The sequence below is a fragment of the Cygnus atratus genome, chromosome 16 (assembly GCF_013377495.2).
Source record: "Cygnus atratus isolate AKBS03 ecotype Queensland, Australia chromosome 16, CAtr_DNAZoo_HiC_assembly, whole genome shotgun sequence".
NCBI lineage: Eukaryota > Metazoa > Chordata > Aves > Anseriformes > Anatidae > Cygnus > Cygnus atratus.
In genome coordinates this window covers 10,101,274-10,122,202 of record NC_066377.1, presented here as the reverse complement: position 1 = coordinate 10,122,202, position 20,929 = coordinate 10,101,274, and the positions used below count along the sequence as shown (strand labels likewise).

Here is a 20,929-nt window from a genome sequence, read left to right as displayed (position 1 = left end):
CGCCCCGCCCGCCGGGAGGGGCACCCAGCGCCCTGCCCGCCCCGCCACAGCGCCCTGATGCAGCGCCCCGCTATACAGCCCTGCCCGCCCCGCAACGCTATAGTGCCCTGATCGCTCCACTGCACTGCCTGCTATAGTGCCCTGCCCACCTGCAACACTCTAGCACCCTGACCACCCTACCTCACTGCCCCACTATAGTGCCCACCCTGCCACAGCACCCCACGACAGTGCTCTGCCCACCCCACGACGCTATATTGCCCTGGCCACCCCACTGCACTGCCCCACTATAGCACGCTGACCACCCTACAACACTATAGCACTCCGACCACCCCACCACACTGCCCCATTATAGCACCCTGACTGCCCCACAACACTATAGCGCCCTGACCACCCCACCACCTGCCCTGCTGTAGCAGACACCCCACCACAGCACCCCACTATAGCACCCTATAGCACCTGCCCTGCAACACACTAGCACCCTGACCACCCCACCGCAGTGCCATGCTATAGCACCCACCCCCTCCCAGACACCTATGGCCACATCACGCCCTCCTGGTCCCCCTTCCCAGCCAAAGCCTCCCGCACCTTTTGCTCAGCCCCAGCCAAAGAAGGGCCCACAGGGCAGCCCCTCCTCCTGCCCCGTTCCCACGTGCAGCAGCTCCAGCTGGGGTGCAGTGGTGGACGTGTCACACATGAGGTCAGAACCCCTGGCACCGCCTGCCATGCTCAGCTGGGCTCCGAGTAGTGCAGGCTGTAGGGTGCCTGCTGGTAGGGCTCAGTGCATCAAACTACAAGGAAATGGCAAGTACACCTGATGCCTACAAAAAGGCACACGGACCTGGAAGTTTGTCTACCTGTTCTCTGACATTTCCCCCCCATGGTCAGAAATGATACACAAATTCGCATCATTAAAAAAGTCAAAAGCATGAGAAAAACAGGGAGCTGGGATTGCTTTTGACAATTCAGTTTGAATAGGGACTCAGATGTTGGACGAGTTGTTTGCAAGACCATGTGAAACACTTTTTTTGTTAAAAATGAGTGAACAGAAGCCAACAAAAGGCCAGCGGTGCGGAACGGGACAGGACCATAGGAAATACTGGAAAAGCAGGAGGCAAAGTCTTGACGCACACAAGTGTGAGCCTCGGAAATCAAGTGAGAAGCATATGACTAAGCCCTTAACATAATTGGGCCAAAGTCACACAGCAAGGATGCTTCAATCATCAGCCAAAGAGAAAATACAGGAGCCGCTCAGGTATAACCGAGGGCAGGTTTTCCTCCCAGCTCTGCCCTCGATGCGGGACATCATAAAGAAAAAGGGGGCGTGCGTGGGGCAGGATCCCCCTGTGGCCAAAGGAAGTGTCAGCGAGCAGCACGGCGGCTGCCGATCTCTGTGTGCCTGTGGGTAGCCCGAGCACAGACGGCAGCAGGCAGATTTGAGACACTATCAGATTGAGCAGATCAAAGCTGAGGGAGCTGGGTTTTCTCTCTGCTTTTTGCATCGCGATTGGAGGCTAAATGAAGCTGAGCAGCGAGGAAAAAAAAAAGGGAAAGCAAAGCAACCCCCTGACTTAGTACTTTGCCAGCGTCCTCTGAGTGCTTTAAATATATTCAAAACCTGGGTGAGTTGGGCCCATGACATGAAAGATGTCTAAAAATCCTGCTCAGCAGAGAAACCCTTCCATTGTCACAACTAATCAGCTCTCTGGAGAGCTACTACCTCCTGGCCGGTCACTCCTAGAGCATCAAAGAAGTTAGAGTGGAATGAATTGGACAAAAAAGCAGAGAGCCCACTGAGAAAAGCTCTCTCAAGCTTCTAAAAACCATGAATCACTAGCACAGAGGGAACAAGAAGTTAGAGAGGAAGAGTGTGGGGACACAGGCAGCACGGAGCCAGGGCTCTTCCCCTGGCTGAACGGACTCTGCTCCGGCTCTGGCCTCCACCTCCTCCATGGCACGTCGATAATTTTGCATAAACAGTAACAAATCAGTTAATCCCCACACCCAGCCCGGGCAGGGGGCTGAAGGGGATGCCACAGCATCTCCGCGGATCTTTCAAGCAGCCGAAAGGAGACAAAAGCTTTTGCTGGACACTGCCGGGGGCCGCTGGCACAGCAAGGATCCGGCATCCGCCTGGCTGCCGGCCCCGCGGCTGCCCCAGCCCCGCTGGCAAATGCTCCTGCTCCTTCTTGGGGGCCCGAGAGAAAGCACAGAGCTGACCAAGAGAAAGCAATGGGGTTTTTGTTGTGGTGGTGGTTTTTCTGGTGATTTTTCTTTAAAAAAAATAAAAATCTTGCCTTTTTTAACTGATGGACATGGTGAGTAAAAAAGTTATGTGGATAGAGAAATGAGTGGGAGGCTCCTGTGCCACCTCAACGCCATCACGGTGGGTGATGGCAGCATACTTCATCACTCGGATAGTGGTGTAATGCTGAAGAAGGTGGCTGAGGACCTGAAAGTAAGATTCAGGCCACCAAAGCAATGCCATGGCTTAAAACACGTGCAGCTCACCCCATAGAGCCATCAGCCAGACTGGGAGTACACTTACGAGCCTGTGCCATATGCTGGACCAAAGGAGCTCTATTAGTCTTTTCCTCTCAAAATCAACCTCGTGAGTGAAAAAAAGCTTCAAAAGAACAATAAGCCATCAATGCCATGGTCTGTTCTTTCTCTTATAAAGACGCAGCTTTCTGCCAGTGCAGGGGGACGGGGGAAGGGGAGCGCATCTCCATCTTCCCCTTCCAGACACGGTCACGTCCCTGCCTGGGCAGCCCCTGCCACCAACCCGCCCGGCCCCTCAGGGCACAGGCTTCAGCCTCCAGCCTGTCCCAGTTATGAGCTCCATGCAGGGGCCTTCAAGGATTTCAGGTTAAATTAATTTGTTTCCTTGTAAACTGCATCTCCATCACCCCCATTTCCAGCGCCAGCACCAGCTGCCCTCGCTGTACCCCTCCCTGGGCTCCCTATTCACTGCTGGGATCAGACCTCGCTTGTTCCTGGGCCATCACTCTCCACTACTGACAGAGGACATTGAGCTTAGCGCAGAAGAAAGAGGTGCTGTGTGGTGCCCAAAGGGACAGCAGTGGGACACAGGCTGTGCTTGGGCCAGAGAGAGGCTTTATCTCTCTGTAGTGACCCTCACACACTGAACTCTGGGTTACAAATGAGCTTTTATGCTTTTATTGCACTAGCTTGGTTTCCTATCAGTGCTGATGGGAGAGGAGGGTTGCAAAAGGTTATCAATGTTTTGCATCTTGCAAAACTGGAAAATATCAATTTCCTGCAGACATCAAGGCCTAGACTAAAAAACCTACACTGTATAACTTGTATGCACAGTTTTTACATATACACACAGTAACTGCCCGCACAGAAGAGGCACTGTTCAAAAGTCATGGTAACAGCACACCCGGATTAAGCAACTGCATCTTCATTCCTATTTCTTGCCATAAGAGTATGTGTTTTCTTCCCCATTTGTTTTTGTTCCAAGTGGTCCTATAGGTCTACAATCCAAAACTACCTCCAAAAATCACATTATTTTCATTACGTATTTATTGGATCAGTGGACAAAACAGAATTTATCATTATTACTGCAAAGTACTGCCAGGCTGGTAAGCCCACTTCCACAAAAGAAATCACCAATAGTGATCAGACACTAAAATAAGGGGAAAATAAAAATTTAAAAAAAAATCCATCAATAACCGGCAATTCCCTTCAAAATCCTAACACTGCAAATTCTTCTAATGAAACTCCTTCACTTGCCTTTCATTTGTCATTCCCTCTTTCCTTTTATTCTTTTTCCACAGCTTGTTTGCACACCCCTCGTGTTCATTGCACTTTGGGAGAAGCCCAGGTGTGATGCAAGCAGGGGCACGTGCCGAGAAGTCACTGGAAATTAATAGTTGTGGCAGGCCTGACATTGGTCTCTTGAGACAGAAATTCATTCTTAAAAGCAGGAATATTTATGCAGCAGAAAGCAGCAGCGTGACCAGCCGCCTGTCCAGCAACAGTAACAAATATTTTGTGTTGAAAGACCATTTTTCCCAAATGCAGACTTTTTTCAGTGCTGGTGACAATGGCAGGGAGACACCCAGTGGCTGCGTGCAACACAAGCCGTCACCTTTCACATTGCCAGCCCTTCCAGTGCCCTCCGGGAGGCAGGCAGGACTTTTGGGGGCTGTGCACACCCCTGGGGCTGATCCAAACAGCCTGCCTGGGGCAGAGCAAACATCTCAGCTTCTCCCTGCATCACTCGGAGCCGTCCGTGATCCAAGCTGCAGCTCCCAAGGGCACAACCAGGGACAGAGCTGAGGCTGCAGGAGGTGCAGGGTGGATACGCCGCATGTCCAGAGTCTCCTCTTTGTGGCTACGCACTGGCTGTGATTTGGCTACTGATTGTCACTACAGCAATGTAGTGATGTGCAAAAAGCAACCCTTAAATAATGAGGAATTGTATCATACGAAGAAAATGCAAAACATTTTGCTTTTCGTTACCTGCAATGCTCTGCCTTGTTGTGATGTACCATCTCACAGCAGATTTCAGGAGGCCAGCTCAGGGTCCCTGCCAGAAGCCCAGCGCTACATGCAAGCAGCTGACCCCAGCTCTGCCGCAGGGCTCCTTCCTGGCCATAAAAACTTGCAGTCCATCAGCTTTGTTTCCACTCCACAGTCCTGCAGAGAGAGCTGCATTTTAATAAACATCACGATAGTTAGAAACAGGCCGCTTCAAAGGGCTCTACAAACATAACTCAATCCTGGCACCACCAGGAGACAGTCCCAGCGTGTTTGTACAGATGGGGGTGGTGGGCAGGGAGGCGAGGCATGCTGGGGGACAGCACGTCGGGGCTCACATTGGGCCTCGTTAGGGGACTCGTTAGCTTGCATCCACCTGCTCCCACCATGCCACAAGGCCCTGCTCCACCCCAGGGTGCCTGGGGAGAGCAAAGTGACCGAGCACTGCTGGCACTGCTGCATTCACTTGGCAGGCAGGCAGCTGCAGTGCTGGGTGCAAGCTCATCGAGGAGGCTCCCTGCACAAAAACCCAGCTCCTTCTCCTTGCCCCCAGCCCAGGCGTGCTCCGCACTGGGTGAGCACAGTGGGTACACCCAGCAGTTAAAACAAAACCCCGGGGTGTTGGCTTCCATCACCAGCCATGGGAAAAGCCCAGAGCAGGCTGCGGGATTCCTTTGCAAGAAAAAGCTGAGAGGTAGAAAGTGAGGGGCTGACAGGACCTCGGACAAAGCTGTGGCTGGGTCGGTGGAACCCGGGCCCCACCTGGGGCCGAGCACTCGCCCAGGCGGCTCCTCTGGCAAGGAAGTGAATGCGCGCCGGGCACGGGCAGCCCGCAGCGCTAGGACACTTGCGGGACGCGAACAGCGGAGGGTGGGGTTGGAAAGCGGCGGCGTTACAGCGGCGCCACCAGGCAAAGTGGAGCGCGTTGCAGCGAGCGCCTTCTAGTGCCTGGTGCCCACGGGACGGGGTTGTCTGGAAGGGACGAGCCCGAAGCTGCGAACGGAGGTGATGCACAGCGCCTGCAGCTTCACCGCCTCCCTTCAGCTTGGCCTGCACTCAGAGCCGTGCCCAAGTGCTTTCCAGCAGCCGCAGCGTAAGGGAACTGTGCGCCCTCCCTTTGGGGGGCAGAGATTTTCCTCGGTGTGCAGCACAGAGGCTGCCCAGCGCAGCACATCACGCAGGGAGAGCTGCGTTCTTCCTTTTGAATCATTATCTGAAGGAAGCAGGAAAGCTCACACACATGGCATGCAGCTTACATCCCATTCTACTAATAGTGCAGAGGACTGGTTATTATGGGGTTTGTAAACTTTTCCTCTGGATCATCCTACATTGGCGCTATCAGATGGATTAACCCAGAAAACTAATTAGAATAGGGACAGTTACCAAAAAACACCCATACCCCTGCCCACCTAGCCAGGCGATCACAATTCAAGCAGTCCAATTTATAAAGCTGCAAACCCAGAAATTTACAGCAGACTTCTTGCTTAAACGGGAAGTTTCCCAGCACAAACTCATTCTTCACATTCTTTTGTATTTACTTAAGGAAATAACATCAACTGAAAATTGAAAGAGGGAAGATTACTACTGGAAACATAAATGAACCTGTCTTATGTGTAGCACTCTATTTCATCCATTGCCCATGTCCTGAAATTTATAGTCCTAAAAATTTCAGGATGCGTACAGGCCTTTATAATGTATTTAAGCCCTTTGTAGCAAGTATTCTGAGAAAAAATAATACATTTGTTTTGTCTTAATTATCTTTGGTAGATGTTCTGGTACCCTCAGGCCCCTCCTACCTCCCAGAAATCCACAGTCCATGGGCTGAGGAAGATCACTTGGTGTAATTCTAACTAGACAAAGAAGAAGGCCCATGGAATGGCACTGAAAGTTCCACTTTAAAAGAAATGTTTAACATTTAGGAAAGAAGTAACCTTTAGCTGTCTTTCATCTGTGCTCGCGTCTCACAATTACTTTACGACACTGTTACAAATTCATTTTTATTTAATATAAGACAGTTATCAAAATAGTAACCTGTGAAATAAAACCAACTGGAAGTATAAATAACCATACTCGTAGAACCTAAGTAGCAATATTTCTCCATCCCGATGCCTGCTCTCTTTCACCCCACCATGGATCTCTTCCTTCCCCTTAGCCGCACTTCATCCAGCCTTTTCATCACAGGGCCAGACTTTTTAGACGTTGCTGCATAGGTCTTTAGTAGGGCTTTGAACAGAGTTTCTGTATTGGGATGAGTACTAAGGAAGGCTTTTTCCAGAACATACAAATCAACCCCTTTATCCTCTGGAAGACCTGAAATAAAACTGAGTCCAAAATCTATCAACACCAAGTCCAGCTTCTCAGCAGGTGGTCGCAGAAGTACATTGGAAGTCGTCAGATCCCCGTGTATAAGGTCTTCATCGTGCATCCTTGCTAACAGCTCGCCCATCTTCTCTGCTAAATTAAGGAGGCTACTGGTGTCATTTCCACTGTCTTGTACGGAATTAATGTGGTCTTGAACAGTAATCGAGCCTACGATATCTTCGAGATATATGCAGTTGGTCACATAATCCACGAAGTAGACCACTGGGGCCGGAATCCCTACAAAAAACAAGGACAACGGGTGTCTGTTACCTGATGTTATCATACCAAGAAGCCGGTGCAGGCCCTAGGCGGACACTCGGACTGCCCCAGCCACCGGCAAACGAGGGCTGCCCCCTCCCAGACCCCCGTCCCGTCCCGTGCCCACCTGCCCGGCGGCACCGCAGCAAGGAGCGCGCCTCCTGCGCCGTGCGCCGCCGGCTGAGCCGCTCCTCCAGCGCCGGGTGCCGGTACCGCTTCGGGAAGCGGAGCTTCACCACGGCCGCCCGCCCCAGGAAGCGCCCCCGGTACACCCGCGCCTCGGCGCCCTGCTGCACCAGCTGCAGCCCCGGCAGCGGCGGAGCCTCGCCCACCGCAGGGTCTGGCGCGGCCGCTTCGGCCGAGCCCCCCACAGGCACCGCGACCCCTTCCACAGCCTCAACACTGCCGGCCGCCGCCATCTTAAGCGCCGAGACCGCAGCGCGCATGCGCGTCGCGCAGCTGTGCTCCGCCATCTTGGGCGGCCGCTGCGTGGTGGGCCCGGGCCGGCCCGGCCCAGCTGGGATTTTTCCCCCTCAGCGCTCCCGGGACAGCCTTGGAGCCACCGCCCGGCCCCAGCATCGGTGTGCAGCCCCCCCGCCCGGGGAGCAGCTGTCTGGGGCCTCGTGGCACCCTGAAATCCCACCGCTCTGCCGGGGGATGTGCAACCCCTAGTCCCCCGAGGGACTCCGGCGCAGTCCCTGCAAATAAAATGTCTCGATTGTTGCCTTTGGAGGTGCTGCGAGGCCCTTTCGTCCTTGTTTTCTCCTCTTCGGGGAGCAGAAAAGCGGCGTTTGTTTCTTTTTCAGAGTATTTATATTTTATTAATGCATTCCGTACTGCTTACTTGTCACTCGCGTGGTGGGAGCACGCCTGGCAAATATTTGTCTTGCTTCGGGAACGCTTTCAAGCAGCACTCACAAGCTCCCACCGCACGGGTGCTGCCCCGGCCCCGCAGGGCTGCAGGATCCTGGCAGCTGGGCCAGGGGAATGGACATGTTCCTGGGCTCCACGCTTAGAGTTTGCACATGCCACATGCGGTCACATAAGGGGCTTTCTTCATGTTGTGGGCAGATTTTATCTAAGCATCCATGCACCATCCCTGCAGACATACATATACAACCTACAAACAAGTGCACGCAGATGCTCTCTATTCGTAATTCTGGTGAACACAACGGTCTTCTCTCATGCTGGCCATAAACATCCTCCGGCACTCTCAAAATACAAAAGAAAATGTTTTTGCTTTATTTTTCCCATTATTTTATTTATTTAAATTTCATCTTGCCTGCAATTTCGTTTATTCGTTTCTTTTTTGAATGCAATCAACAGTTGACATAGCCCTTGGAAACCACCTAGAGCCATTTATAATATTTATGGTATCACCCAGTATTTTTATTGGAGTACTGAATGACACCAGGGAGTTTCACTGAAGCCACAGACTCTCTGGTAAATTGTTTAATTATGTAACTTTGTTCTCCTGGTGACAAGGGTTTATAAACTCCCCTTTCACAAACAATGTAACTGAGTTAAAAATTGCAGTGCAGCAACCCCAGCTAATGGAAACCAAGCGGGGTCCCACAGCGCTGCCCACATCCCTGCTGCTGATGATCCCCTGAGTGCTGGGCAGGCGGCAATGCTGCAGGCAGCTTTCCCCTCGCTCCCCAAATTATTTAAGGAGGGAGGCTGCAACTCTCAGAGCCAGACAGCCTGGAAAAAAGCTGGATGAAGGCTCTGGGGGCTCCTCACACCCACCTAAGGCACTATCGGCTCTGAGGCTGGGTCTGCTCTACCTGCCAAATGCAGGCTCAGGGGTAATGGGTTTGTGTGTGTGAATTTTCAACGCTGCTTCCCATGCAGCTCGTTGCGCTTCCGGCCATCCCTGCAATTCCAAACTGCAATTGCAGTGGGGAAGAGAGGGAAAAGGAGAGGCACAGTGTTACACACCTGGCCAAAACTGAGAGCTGTGGGCATCGGGCACCCCAGAGGCAGCTCCACCGTCACCACAGGTGCAGTGTGAAAACATTCCTAAAGTGTGCAGGGAAGTGGGACATGCAGGCAGCCACCAGGACCAGTGGCAGCTTACCCTGGTCCCAGCAGCTCTTGCCCCTTCCAGGCTGCAAAAAGTTCCATGCTGTGCTGGTTGACCCACTGCAAGGAAAAAGATATTGCCCCAGGAGAATGTATTGCTTTGATGCAAACATCTGCGAAATGGATGGGCTTGCAGCACCAAAAATTGCAGGCAGGCTGCAATATACTCTTAGGTATTCATTATAAGTATCTGCATGTAAAAGTCTCTGCTGTTCCTATGCTGAGCTGCATGAGCTGCTGAGCCCAAGCCTGCCCCGTGCCTGTGCTGCAGCCTGCCCTGATAACATGCGAGCAGTTAAACCACTGCCACGTCCTCTGCAAGGCAAAGCGGAGCAGAGAGAGTCTGTACCCTGTTAGCGATGGCTGCAGAGAACAGGAGGCAGGAGCGGTGGAAGCATCCTTCTATTTGTTGACTTTAGGATGCAGATAGGATAACATTAAAAGAAAAATATGTGCAACCTAGCATAATAATGAGAAAGCTTTCTGGGCTGCAAACAAACACACAATAAATTCAAGTGCCTGGCAAGCTAGCTTCGTCCCAGCCAACTCTAAGCCTGTTCATGGACATTATCTTTTTCAATAATTGTACTGAACTTCTTCAATGTGGTCTCTTTAATCTCTTCTTACGGGTCAATTATAATTAGAGAAAATGTGCTTGAGTATGTGACAAGTGTCGCTGAACATCCTCCTCTTTCAGGATGGGCTTCTCTCTCCTCTTCTATTGGTATTTTCCCTTGTGATTGTACAGACTGTCTCAGCTGCTCCAGGCCTGTGGCACCAGCTACCATCACTGCCACACAGAGCTGGCTGCGGACACGTGGCTGTGTCACCCAGGGCAGGCTACTATTGCCATTGCCAACGCCGAGCATACGTCAGGCAGCGCATACTTGCGGCTCAGGGCGTGTTGCTATTCACTGTGAAGCTGGAATGCACCCTCACTGCTCTGACATCCAGCAGCCAAGAGAGCGATAAGGATCAGATGGAGAAATGGCACTGCCAAAACACGCAACCTCGAGACGAGGAGGAGAGCATCTCAGGAGAGAGCAAGGCTAGAAACACACCAGCAGACACGAGGTGTGAGCTGCTGCATGGCCACGGGCACAGCCCGTCCCAGTGGATCCAGCCCTTCCCAGCCCCTCTCATGCACAGCTCAAGGACTCAAAGACCACAGCTACAGCCTTGAGCAGGCCCACAGTGCCCGTTAACTACAAATGATACAATAAGAAAGATGTATGGCACTTTAAAACCCACAAAGGAAGATTTTTTTTTCCCCAAAGTTATCCCTGCTGTACACCACAGCAGTTTTTCGTGGTGTGGTTTCAGAGGACTGTAACCCGCAGCCACGCACGGTGCCGATGCTGCAGCTGTATTTCTGCACATATTGATGTAATCTTTTTGGCCGCCTTTTGCAAACATACCATAAAGCTCTGCTGTACTCCCCAGGACCTTGCCTCCCTGCTGTCTTTGCTAATAATGTTTATTACCCTGCCAGAGAACAGGAAGCCTCCAGAAAATGTCAGGGGTGGCTTTATGCTGGCAGATAAACAAATGCTGAGTGACCATGGAGAAAATATAATTTTTTCCTTCTCATGCTGAATTCATTCAAAAAGGAGTGTAGTAAAATGTGCAGGAATTGTTTGGGCAATTTGTAGATCATGGAGCTAGGACGCGTTTACTCTGCCAAGGACTGCCGCTCCCCTGGCTCTCTGCCTGGTGCAATGGGGTGACATCTCCTACACTTCCTAGCACAGCGCACCCCAAATGTCTGGGTTTCTGCTCCAGGGAGGGGCTGTGGTGGGCAGAGATCATGGGCAAGATCAGGCTGCATTCCCAGAGTTCCCATGTGTTCCCAAAACCTGGAACATGAGCCAAGACACAGAGCTGTAATGTCTGCTCTCCATAAGCTGGCCTCATATGCAGGTTCTTGGGGAAGAGAGAAAATTGCAAGTCTCCCTCTGAGTGTCACGAGAGCTAGTCATGACTTCAGAGCTATTTAATCTACTTTAATATGAATTACAAATCCTATTGAAAAGCTCCTTCTTTGAACACCATCGGGTTCTGTTGGCTGGCCGTGTTTGAAGCCAGTCTCCACCGTGCGTATGATCCCTGTGCAGCTGTCAGTTTGTAAGAGACACACGGTTTCAGAAGAGGTATTGTTGCATATTGTGTTTCTATTGAAATTACAGTGTATGAATGGGAAGCATTTACTTAATTTATAAATCAGATGTTTTGAAACACTTTTAATATTCACTATGACTTTGAGAAGAAGCAAGAACAAAACCTTTGATCAGCTGCTGCCCATACTGCACGCCTCATATCCAACAGACAGGCTGAAAGGACATACATGATCCAGCATTGCCCACCTAAGGCATCCAAAAGCAATGAACTGGATAAATAAATAAATAAATAAATAAAAGACAGTAAAGAATTAGAACAACTGGTCCCCGAACAGAGACATGGCATGCATCCCCCTACATAGAAGAACAAGGATTCCTTAAATATTTTTCTAAATTCCTCATTAACATGTGGAATGACCACTGAAAAGCTCTTTTAAAAGACATCACGTGTTTTCCCTTCCTTACCCAACCTGTTTACTTTTGTCTGTGTCAGAGGTCTGTGCCTGCTCTGCAGCCACAGGTGCAATGGCCGCTGATGCAGACCGTCCCCAGCCCGATCCAGGACTGGGTCCCAATCCCAATACAAAAAAGCTTTACCAGCACAGGCTCCACAGTGTGTTAGCCGTGTTACAGCCACATCATTAAATGAGATACTACCTGCAGTCACACACCAGTCCACAACGCAGGCTTACGGTCATTTCCATGTATCCTTCGGCTGCAGTCCGCGTGGCATGACCCTGGGAAGGCTGTGCAACCCACCCCAAAGCCTGTGACACGTTGTCCCTGCTCTGGTCCCTGCGCTAGCTGGGTGACAGCAAACTTCTGAGCATCGCACACACTTCTCAGCACACACACGCACTTCACCACATCGCAGCATGTCCAGCAACAGCAGTTTGCATGAACAGCACCGAGGGACGACGTTTGCATTGTGTTAAAGTTTTAAAAACACTTCTAACCATATCAAGTTTTGCAAAGTGCTTTTACAAACTCGAATTTGGGATACATGAATTTAGCCTCAGATTCAGAATAAATAAATAAATAAATAAAAATCTTGAATCCAAGTTCAAGTCCCAGTGGCTCTTAAGCAGTAGGCAGCAGGAAGGTTTCTGTCCCACTGCGCAGAACAAGAATGTTAATTGCACGGCAAGCTGGACACGGAGGCACGTTGCCTCATGGAGCACTGTGCTGGTGCAAGGAGACAAGCCCGGGAGCCCGACCCCTTGTCTCCAAGCGAAGAGCAAGGTAAGAGTCCCCGCTCAGCCCTGCCGCCCTGTCCCAGCTCTGAAACGCTCCCTCCTCCCCTAGCAGCCTTTCCTCGCCTTTCCAGCTGAGCCTCCGAAAACCTTTTCCAGCCCACCTCCTGCGGGCTGTCCGGAGCCTTTCCACTCCGCAGGAGCAAAGCCGAGCATCGGGGCGAGCCTGCGGGGGCCGGGCACGGTCGGGTCCTGCTCCGGACCCCACCGAACCCCCCCGGGACGGAGCCGGAGCGCTGTGCCCCGCCGTCCAGCACCCCCCCGAAGCGCCCCCAGCCGCTCCTTTCCACGACCGGGGACCGCGGGGCGAGCGAGTACCGCCGCCCCATACCCCCCCCATCCCTCCCACCCCCTTCTCCCGGTCGGGGACCCCCCCAGGGGGCGGGCAGGGTGACTACAAGCCCCAGGCTGCCCGGCCCGGGAGGCAGGACGAGGAGCGACGTGGCGCTGCACGGCCCCGCTCCGGCCGCCGCCGGACTCCGCTGCGGAGCGCCCCGGGGCTGCCATGGGTGAGTGGCTCGGGGGGGTCGGGCGGGGCCGGGGAGGGGGCGGCAGGCAGGCAGGCAGCCCCCCTGCGAGCGGCGGAGAGAAGTTGGCAACTTGGCCACTTTTCCTGAAGGCTCCGGCTGCATCTCTCTGCCTCCTTCCCTCCCTCCTTCCTTCCCCCGCCCAGCTTTTCTTTTTTTTTTTTTTTTTTTTTCGTTTTTATTCTTTTCTTTTTTTTTAGCACTTCCAGCAGCAAAACAGCAGTAATTTCCTGCGGCTCGGCCCCTAAAGCAGGGCCAAAAGCATGAGTGGGGCGAGGGAAGGCACACAGGGCTGGGGGCAGCCGCCAGCACCGTCCTGGACCACAGCCCCCTCCCCAGGTTTTGCCACGGGCAGGGGATCTCCTGGCGCAGCTCCCCTTGAGACCCACCGGATTTGCTGTCCTGATGAGCTCTGAAAGGTCCCCGGTACCCCGGCAGCTCCAGAACAGACTCTGTACCAAGCTGGATCCCAAGCAGAGTTCGTGAACTATTGCTGCTCACTAAGTTAACAAGGAAAACTGCAAAATCTGATCGAATCAGCTGCGGCATTCACAGCAGGGCTGCCTGTATCGAACCGACTTGGTGGCTTGAAGCTAATGGCTTGCCCACTTTGTGCAAAGACTTTTGTTCTCAGTGAGCAAATATTTTTTCTAATTATCTTCATAACATGTGTACAAGGAATGATAAAAACGGTGCAGGTAGTCACACAGAGCGCGGCGCGAGGGATCAGCTTGTAGCCAGTGTGGCACAAGTAGCACGAGGGAAAGGGGGATACAGAATAAATACAAATATAAACATAGCTATCTCCCAGATATAACCTTTAGTGCTAGCTGTGATTATAGGCTGAATAGAGACGCTTACTATTAAACACAGCTTTTGAGGGGTAAAAACCCCGTAGGCAGAGTGAGAGAAGTTTTCCATGGTCTGGTGGTTGTGTACTCATTCTTTCCACATATGGTCTACTGAGGCTGGGAGTATGAAGCTGTGAGTATTTCTAATTAAACAAAGCCAATGTGAGAATACAGATAGCATTATGTGCTGGAAACCAGTGTATTACAGCAGAAACCTGCAAACTAATGCACATTACCTGTGCCTTTAGAATTGGGACTGGGGGAGGCAGGTCACTGTCACTGCTGTTCCCCTGAGGTCCCCACGCAGTGGGGGCTGTCACGCTGTGTGCGCTCCCCCCTGCCACGCTGAGTGACGTGACTCATGGCTCGCACATGTTCGCCCTTTCATCCTCTCCCCAGGGCGAGAAGCGTGTGCAGCAATCACCTTGTTTTTGTAGGGTTGGTTGGGGCGGGTTGGTTGGTTTGGGTTTGGTTTGCTTTGCTTATGCTGTTGTTTTTTCTTATTTTAAGTAAGCTTAAATACTTACTAAACTTGCATGCTCAGCTGTATGAGAAAGGCAAGGTCAAAGAAACACTTGTATTTGGGGCAGGCAACAGGGAGCTCTTCAGCTCAGGAAGTTCGTGCTGCAGAGCTAGATCAGCCCGAGAAGGTTTGCCTGGCTTGGTGATCCTGGGCACCGAGAGCTAGAGAAGGAGATGTGAAGAAATCAGGGTCACGGGTCACTCCCACAAAGTAATGCCAAGAGTGCAGGATTAACTAGGAGGAATAAACTTTTGCGAGCAGCATTTTTAATGACATTGTTCATTCATCCTTATTTCCTGTAAGTCAGATTTTTTTTTTTACATACTGTTTCTGGTTCCTCTCTTGTCTCCATCAAAGCAGTCCAAATTCTCTCTCTCAGACTCAAGGTAGACACAGCAGTTAGAGGCCAGGCAGGGCCCCCCAGGAACTGAGGGCTGTGGTCAGTTGGCCACTTGGTCACAACTTGGTCAGTTGGCCACAGAGGGCTGTGGACAGCAGGGTACTTACTCTCTGCTGTCTCTTAGACAATAGAAATATAATTTAAATCCCCATCCCCACCTTTGCAAACTTTGACAAAAAGTAACTGCCCTGCTGCTTCATCCCAATATTTGTTCCTGCCTGCAGCTGTGAAGAACAGCCATCAACCTCCCACTAACGTACTCAGCAGTGAAATAGTTAATGTTGCTTTATTAATATTATTATTTTTAAAAAAGTTTCTTTAGATTTCCAGCTTAGGTTGAAGTGCATGTGGCATTCATCAGCTCTCACTGCAGGCTTTGCATTCCCGCTCCTTACCTTGCAATCCTGAGGTCTGAAGATTTTATTTTTAGTGAGATTTTAGAGCCTGGAGTTGTTACTGGGCTGTAGTTCAGAGGGAATGCACATACTGGGGGAGTTTTTCTGGCCACATAATCACATAATAAATAAAGCCATACCTATAGGATACCACTTTACTGACGAGGAGATGTTAACGGGAAAACTGCTGCCTTGGTTATTGCCATTCATAAATGATCTGTAAAACTAAGTTAGGGGAAAAAAAGGAGACAACATCTTTAACAACTTACTGACTTGGCCAACCATTTCTCCCTTCTCCTGGGCTCAGATAGGGAACTGGAAAAAAAAAAGAAGTTGATAGTTCAGTAAGCTTTAAGTATTGTGCCACCCCCCATGGATCCTAGGGCTGTTTAGTAACTTGGTATTTCTGTGATAAATGCTTCACAACAATAAAAATGAAGTTCAGAAGCATCAGATTCTGTGGGTGAATGTAGGATATCCACTGACATGGAAAGAGGACAGCCTGGAAAACAGCAGGGCCTTCTTGAAAACTGGTTAGGGGGAAAAGGCGTTGCATGCAGAGCGCTGGGCACTGACACTTGTTTCATCCTGGAATTGTGCAGAGCTTGAAGGAGGAATCAGGTGAGAAACTGGAGGGAAAGTGAGCTGTAATGAAGTGGACTGGGCCAGGGCAGTTCGGTCCCAGTGAGTAACTTGTGAAATTCACAGGTGACAAGGGATGGCTCTTTTCCTACAGATGCTTCTAAGCTGCAAACATGGACTGAAACTTTATAATGGTAACACAGAGGGAGTTCAAACCCAAAAAGTGGAAGCAGCATTTCCTGCCCAGACCAGTTTTTGCCATCAGAATGATGAAGAGAGACCATGGTGGGTCCCTGTACAACTCCAGAAAAGCAGATCACTGTCCTCCACTTAAATATGAGTCTTTGCTTAGTTAGCACAGCCCTGTTTTCATGGTTCTGCACCCCAGTGGGTGCCCCTGCAGTCCTTGGCAGTGTGTGCAGGCCTGGTAGGTCATGTGAGTATGTGCAAGTGCCTCTACACGCGGCCTAGGGACTTCTGGGGAGATTTGGCATTGTAGCTTTGTAAATAGAAAACTTTGTGTGTCCTGGAAGAGCTTTTTCCAGATTGTTTGTTGATAGCTTTCCTGCTAGAGCCAGAAGACTGAACCTCGCATCGCTTGCTTGTTTTCCAGGTCGCGCACTGCTGGTCCTCCTGCTGTCTGCTACAGTCTCTCTCCTGGGCGGGCTGATATTTGGATACGAGCTGGGGATTATCTCCGGTGCGCTGCTGCAGCTGCAAACAGACTTTCACCTCGGCTGCTTCAGGCAGGAAGTTCTGGTGAGCTCCCTCCTCATCGGGGCGCTCCTCGCCTCTCTGGTGGGGGGCATCCTCATTGACCGCCATGGCCGGAGGAGAGCAATCCTGGTCAGCAACTTGGTCCTGCTGTTCGGCAGCCTTATTCTGACGTTGGCGAGGTCGTTCATTGGGCTGGTCATTGGGCGCATGACCGTGGGCTTTGCCATCTCTGTCTCATCCATGGCCTGCTGCATCTATGTCTCGGAGATGGTGGCGGCCCATCAGCGAGGGCTGCTGGTGTCTCTCTATGAAGCAGGTATCACTGTAGGCATCCTGCTGTCGTATGCACTGAATTACGTCTTTGCGGACGTGGATGAGGGATGGAGGTACATGTTTGGACTGGCCATTGCCCCGACAGCCATGCAGTTCCTCAGCATCCTCTTTCTCCCAGTGAACCCCGTTAAATTAAACTCGTCGGACTCAGACTGCCAGAAGGGTCTCATTCAACTGCAGACTGCTGAGGACAGAGAGGCAGCAAAGCAGGAGTCCTATAAGGAGAAGCACTACTCATTTCTTGACCTTTTCAGGACCAGAGACAACATGAGAAGACGCACTCTGGTGGGCCTGGGCCTGGTGCTCTTCCAGCAGTTCACTGGGCAGCCCAACGTGCTGGGCTATGCCTCCAAAATCTTCCACTCGGTGGGATTCCAGAGCAACTCCTCCGCCATCCTGGCCTCTGTTGGGCTGGGGGCGATAAAGGTGGTGGCCACGCTCGTCGCGATGGCGTTTGCAGACAAGGCCGGCAGGAGAGTGCTGCTCATCGCCGGCTGCGTGGTGATGGCAATCTCCGTCACCACCATTGGCCTCACCAGCTGCATCGCTCCGCTGGCCATGGCCAGGGACTGCACGGCGGCTGCAGACCCCAACGCATCCCACAGCCTCGGCCAGCATCCCCTGACGCCCCTGTCCTCCCAGCCCACTGGGTTCCGTGTCCCACCAGCATTAGGTGAAGGCAACGGGCAGGGGGGTCCTGGTTCTGCTGCCGCACAGAGCCTTACAAAAGCCTTCGCCGGTGCTCAGAGCAGGGAGGCTGTTACTGACTCTTCCCACACCCAGAAGATGAGCTTGGCAAGTCAGTCCAAAACAGAGACAGGAGAGAGCTCAGGCCCTCCTTTTGGTGGTGCTCCCCCGACAGAACATATGGTTTTAAATTGGATTACGCTGCTGAGCATGATGGCTTTCGTGAGCGCATTCTCAATTGGATTTGGACCAAGTAAGTATGGTGTTTATATATCCTTGTGCTAACCCAGAGAATAAAGCTGGGGCTGATCTTTATAGTCCGCTTGAAATGTTCATTACGCATCTGCTTTACCAAGCCATTGAGTGCTCACTGGAAATTCTGAAAATATTCACTGAAAATATTCACTGGAAATATATCCCCTTCAGCCTCCTGAATCATTTCCTTGTCTTGCAGCTCTGTCAGCTGTGGGGCTGGTACAGCGTCATAATAACCTTCTCGTCCATGCTATCACTACTCATGTAATTTTTTTCCCCTCGTCATGCTGATTGCAAAATCAGAGCATCCCACAAGCACTACCTAATCTTCACAGCACCCCGACAAGGAAGAAAAGAGAGGGCTGCGTACTGAGGGGCTTCCCCAGAAAGTCAGCAACAGAGCTGGAAAGTGGAACCTCCCTGGAAGTTTCTCAATAGTGGTTGGTCTTCTTCTGAAATCATTATTCATCAAATGAGAACAGAGACTAGTTCTTGCTTCCATGCAAGTTCTAGCATTTTCTGGCACTTACTGTTTTAAGGGCCTTGATAGGAGACAACAGCATCTAGCTGAAGGAAAAACATAAGTGCACAGCAAGCCTCATGAGTTTGGCAGTGACCCTCTAAATCATTTCAAGCAAAATAACCCTAGGATAGGAGAGACTGCTTCAAGATGCATACTGCTCCCAGCTCTGACTTTAGCCCAAATACAACATTTTCTCTTTAATCTGCCCCTTCTCCTTTCTCTACAAGAGCATGTCCTGATGGCAGATATGCCGATATTTTCCCATCTGCTGAATGGCCAAGTCCCCTGCTTTATTTTTTGCTGACTGGACCTGTTTGTTGTCATCTCATCCCTCCGCAGAGTGCCGAGCATGGGAGTTTCAAAGTGCTCTGCTGTGACCTGACCCTGAGATCAATATCATTGCTCACTACCAACAGCAATGGGTGCTGGGTGAAGCCAGAGTTTGGCTCTCTATAAAACCCTTGCCAAATATTCCACGCTCATTTCCCAAATATGTTTCTTAAACCTCACAACCATCTTTCTAATCTCTGATTTGTGCAGTGACCTGGCTGGTCCTCAGTGAGATCTACCCAGCTGGAATAAGAGGAAGAGCCTTTGCTTTCTGCAACAGCTTTAACTGGGCCGCCAATTTACTGATCAGCCTCTCCTTCCTAGACCTTATTGGTAAGTGTCCGTCCCTGTCCCTCCATTTCCCACAGGTGGGTTAGTGAGGACGGCCACCACAGCCATTTGGAAAGCAAGTGGTGTTTGGAACCCTGGGCACTGGACACTGGAATAGCTGTGACCCCGATGTCTCTGAGACCAGAAAAATGCAGGCACCAGTGACACTGGTCTGAGCTCCTCCATCACCCATTTTATAAAAATCATCCTTCATGCTGCACTGTCAGGGAACCATGGGGTTTGCAGCTTTCATGCTGGTAGCTTTACAAAGTTTCTTGGTAGCAGAGCTCCCAGTTGAGACATTCAGATGGCAGTGCTGGGCCCTGGAGCTCGGCTTTCTCCTTCCCTCAGTGGTGCTGCTGGCAAAGCCTGCTGTGAACCATCCTTCTCCCTCGCTGCTTCCTAGTCCAGGCCTTGTAGATAAGGAGCTTTCCCTGTCCAGCACCAGTGAGCATTTTGTAGTAAGCAGCCAGCTTCCTTTGCATCCCACGATGTGACTGACCTCTGATGGACCCTTCATGTGCTTTAATCTCTCTGCAGACGCCATTGGTTTCTCTTGGATGTTTCTTCTCTATGGACTGATGGGAGTGATGGCTGTTATATTCATTTACCTTTTTGTTCCGGAAACAAAAGGCCAGTCCTTAGAGGAGATAGACCAGCAGTTCTCCAGGAAACGGTACGTGTGCCGACCTGAGTGCTGGCTTTGGGTGCTTCCCACCAGCCCTACCTGAGGTCCACAGCATTGGGCAGTCCCAGCCTGGTCAGTGCCACCAAGAACATCTCGGGTGTATGGCCAGGCTGCGGGATGGGTTGTGAGGGCTGAAGCATGTTTTTGTCAGCGGGTCACTGTCCTGGGCCCTACAGCCACACTGCTCAAGGCCACTGGTGATTGCGGGGGAAAAGGGCTGATACCAAGGCTTGTGGGTGAGGGGAGGAGAACAGCACCAGAACGTGGTGCAGGTCCAGGCTACAGGAGGGAACAATACCCCTGAGATCCTGGACTCGTGCTCCTCCTCTGGGCCAGAGACATCTCCCAGTGTCAGACCATGGGCTCTCACCCAGCCGTTTCCATGCAAAGCCTGTGATTCCTGGCTGGGTGGGACAGGTCAAGTGGGATTTGTGTGTTTCTGGCTGTGAAGGAGGTGACAGGGCAAGAAATGCCGGAGTGGAGGGAGGCTGCGCAGCCACAATGAGGAGGGAGGTGACCAGAGGGGTGGCTGCTGCAAGTCTCATGACTGGCAGTGAGCAGCAGCAGCCCCAGCTGACCTCCAGCATCACCCCCAGGTTGTGGGAAGGGAGCGGGTGTAAGCAGAGGCGTGCAAGAGGAGCGAGCTGCACACACGGGCAGTACCAGCGAGTGGAGCACACCAGCGGCATCTGAAACCAGGGACCAGCAGCGTCACCCTGAGGAGGGGAGCAGACCGTGCCATTGGGACATTTCTTCTTGTGGCCTGTGACTGGTGACCTCTGCTCAGAGGCTGCTCTCCCTGCAGTGCCTTCAGTCTTGGGACATGCCCATAGCTGTCCTCTGCGTCCTTGGAGAGTTGCTGGTCCCAGCCAGGGAACACGCCCTTCCTTTGGTATCTTTTATTGTTCACGGTTTGTATCTCCTATCATTTAAGAGATTAATGGTTTTGTATGCAGGAAATAAAACAATTTTTGCTGACAGTGCTTTCCATCCACGCAGTTCATTTCTGAGCAAGATATATAGTTTTCCACTTCTTTGAAGTACTTGGTGCTTTATAAAAGGGACAGCATTGCAGAAGGAATGTCAAGTTCTGAGCAGCATACATTAATGTCATCACCTTTTATAATGTCTGTAGAAGCCTGGAGTCTGAGAAGGGAGCTAACGCAGCTAAACACCCTAAAGGCCCAGCAGCTCACCCGCCTGATTTC

The 20,929-nt window shown here is 51.5% G+C and overlaps 2 protein-coding genes across 4 annotated transcripts; one reads left to right on the top strand and one right to left on the bottom strand.

The window, feature by feature from the left end:
- Positions 1-6,489: 6,489 nt before the first annotated feature.
- TP53RK (TP53 regulating kinase) lies at positions 6,490-7,906 on the bottom strand. Its single transcript, XM_035548188.2, has 2 exons — positions 7,253-7,906; positions 6,490-7,104 (listed from the first exon to the last, which is right to left on the bottom strand). The coding sequence occupies exons 1-2, from the start codon at positions 7,596-7,598 to the stop codon at positions 6,626-6,628; spliced, it is 825 nt and encodes a 274-aa protein (XP_035404081.1). The 5' UTR covers positions 7,599-7,906; the 3' UTR covers positions 6,490-6,625.
- Positions 7,907-12,426: 4,520 nt separating this feature from the next.
- Positions 12,427-20,704, top strand: SLC2A10 (solute carrier family 2 member 10). 3 transcript variants are annotated; one of them, XM_035548352.2, is made up of 6 exons: positions 12,466-12,569; positions 13,308-13,740; positions 16,472-17,848; positions 18,914-19,036; positions 19,574-19,709; positions 20,318-20,704. In XM_035548352.2, exons 2-6 carry the CDS (start codon positions 13,704-13,706, stop codon positions 20,412-20,414), a joined length of 1,770 nt encoding a protein of 589 aa, XP_035404245.1. In that variant the 5' UTR covers positions 12,466-12,569; positions 13,308-13,703; the 3' UTR covers positions 20,415-20,704. The 3 variants fall into 3 exon arrangements, with proteins under 3 accessions (XP_035404244.1, XP_035404245.1, XP_035404247.1); XM_035548351.2 differs by lacking the exon at positions 13,308-13,740 and having other exon boundaries at positions 12,427-12,569; XM_035548354.2 differs by lacking the exon at positions 13,308-13,740 and having other exon boundaries at positions 12,550-13,089.
- Positions 20,705-20,929: the final 225 nt, after the last annotated feature.

What these genes read in the sequence shown, in the direction of transcription:
- TP53RK (XM_035548188.2), bottom strand. Translation starts at nt 7,598, where the DNA reads ATGGCGGAGCACAGCTGCGCGACGCGCATGCGCGCTGCGGTCTCGGCG. An exon ending in GCTGCGGTGCCGCCGGGCAG is followed by an intron (nt 7,105 to 7,252) that starts GTGGGCACGGGA and finishes TGTTTTTTGTAG; the next exon opens with GGATTCCGGCCCCAGTGGTC.
- SLC2A10 (XM_035548351.2), top strand. Translation starts at nt 12,500, where the DNA reads ATGGAGCACTGTGCTGGTGCAAGGAGACAAGCCCGGGAGCCCGACCCC. An exon ending in GTCTCCAAGCGAAGAGCAAG is followed by an intron (nt 12,570 to 16,471) that starts GTAAGAGTCCCC and finishes CTTGTTTTCCAG; the next exon opens with GTCGCGCACTGCTGGTCCTC. An exon ending in CAGCAGTTCTCCAGGAAACG is followed by an intron (nt 19,710 to 20,317) that starts GTACGTGTGCCG and finishes CATCACCCCCAG; the next exon opens with GTTGTGGGAAGGGAGCGGGT.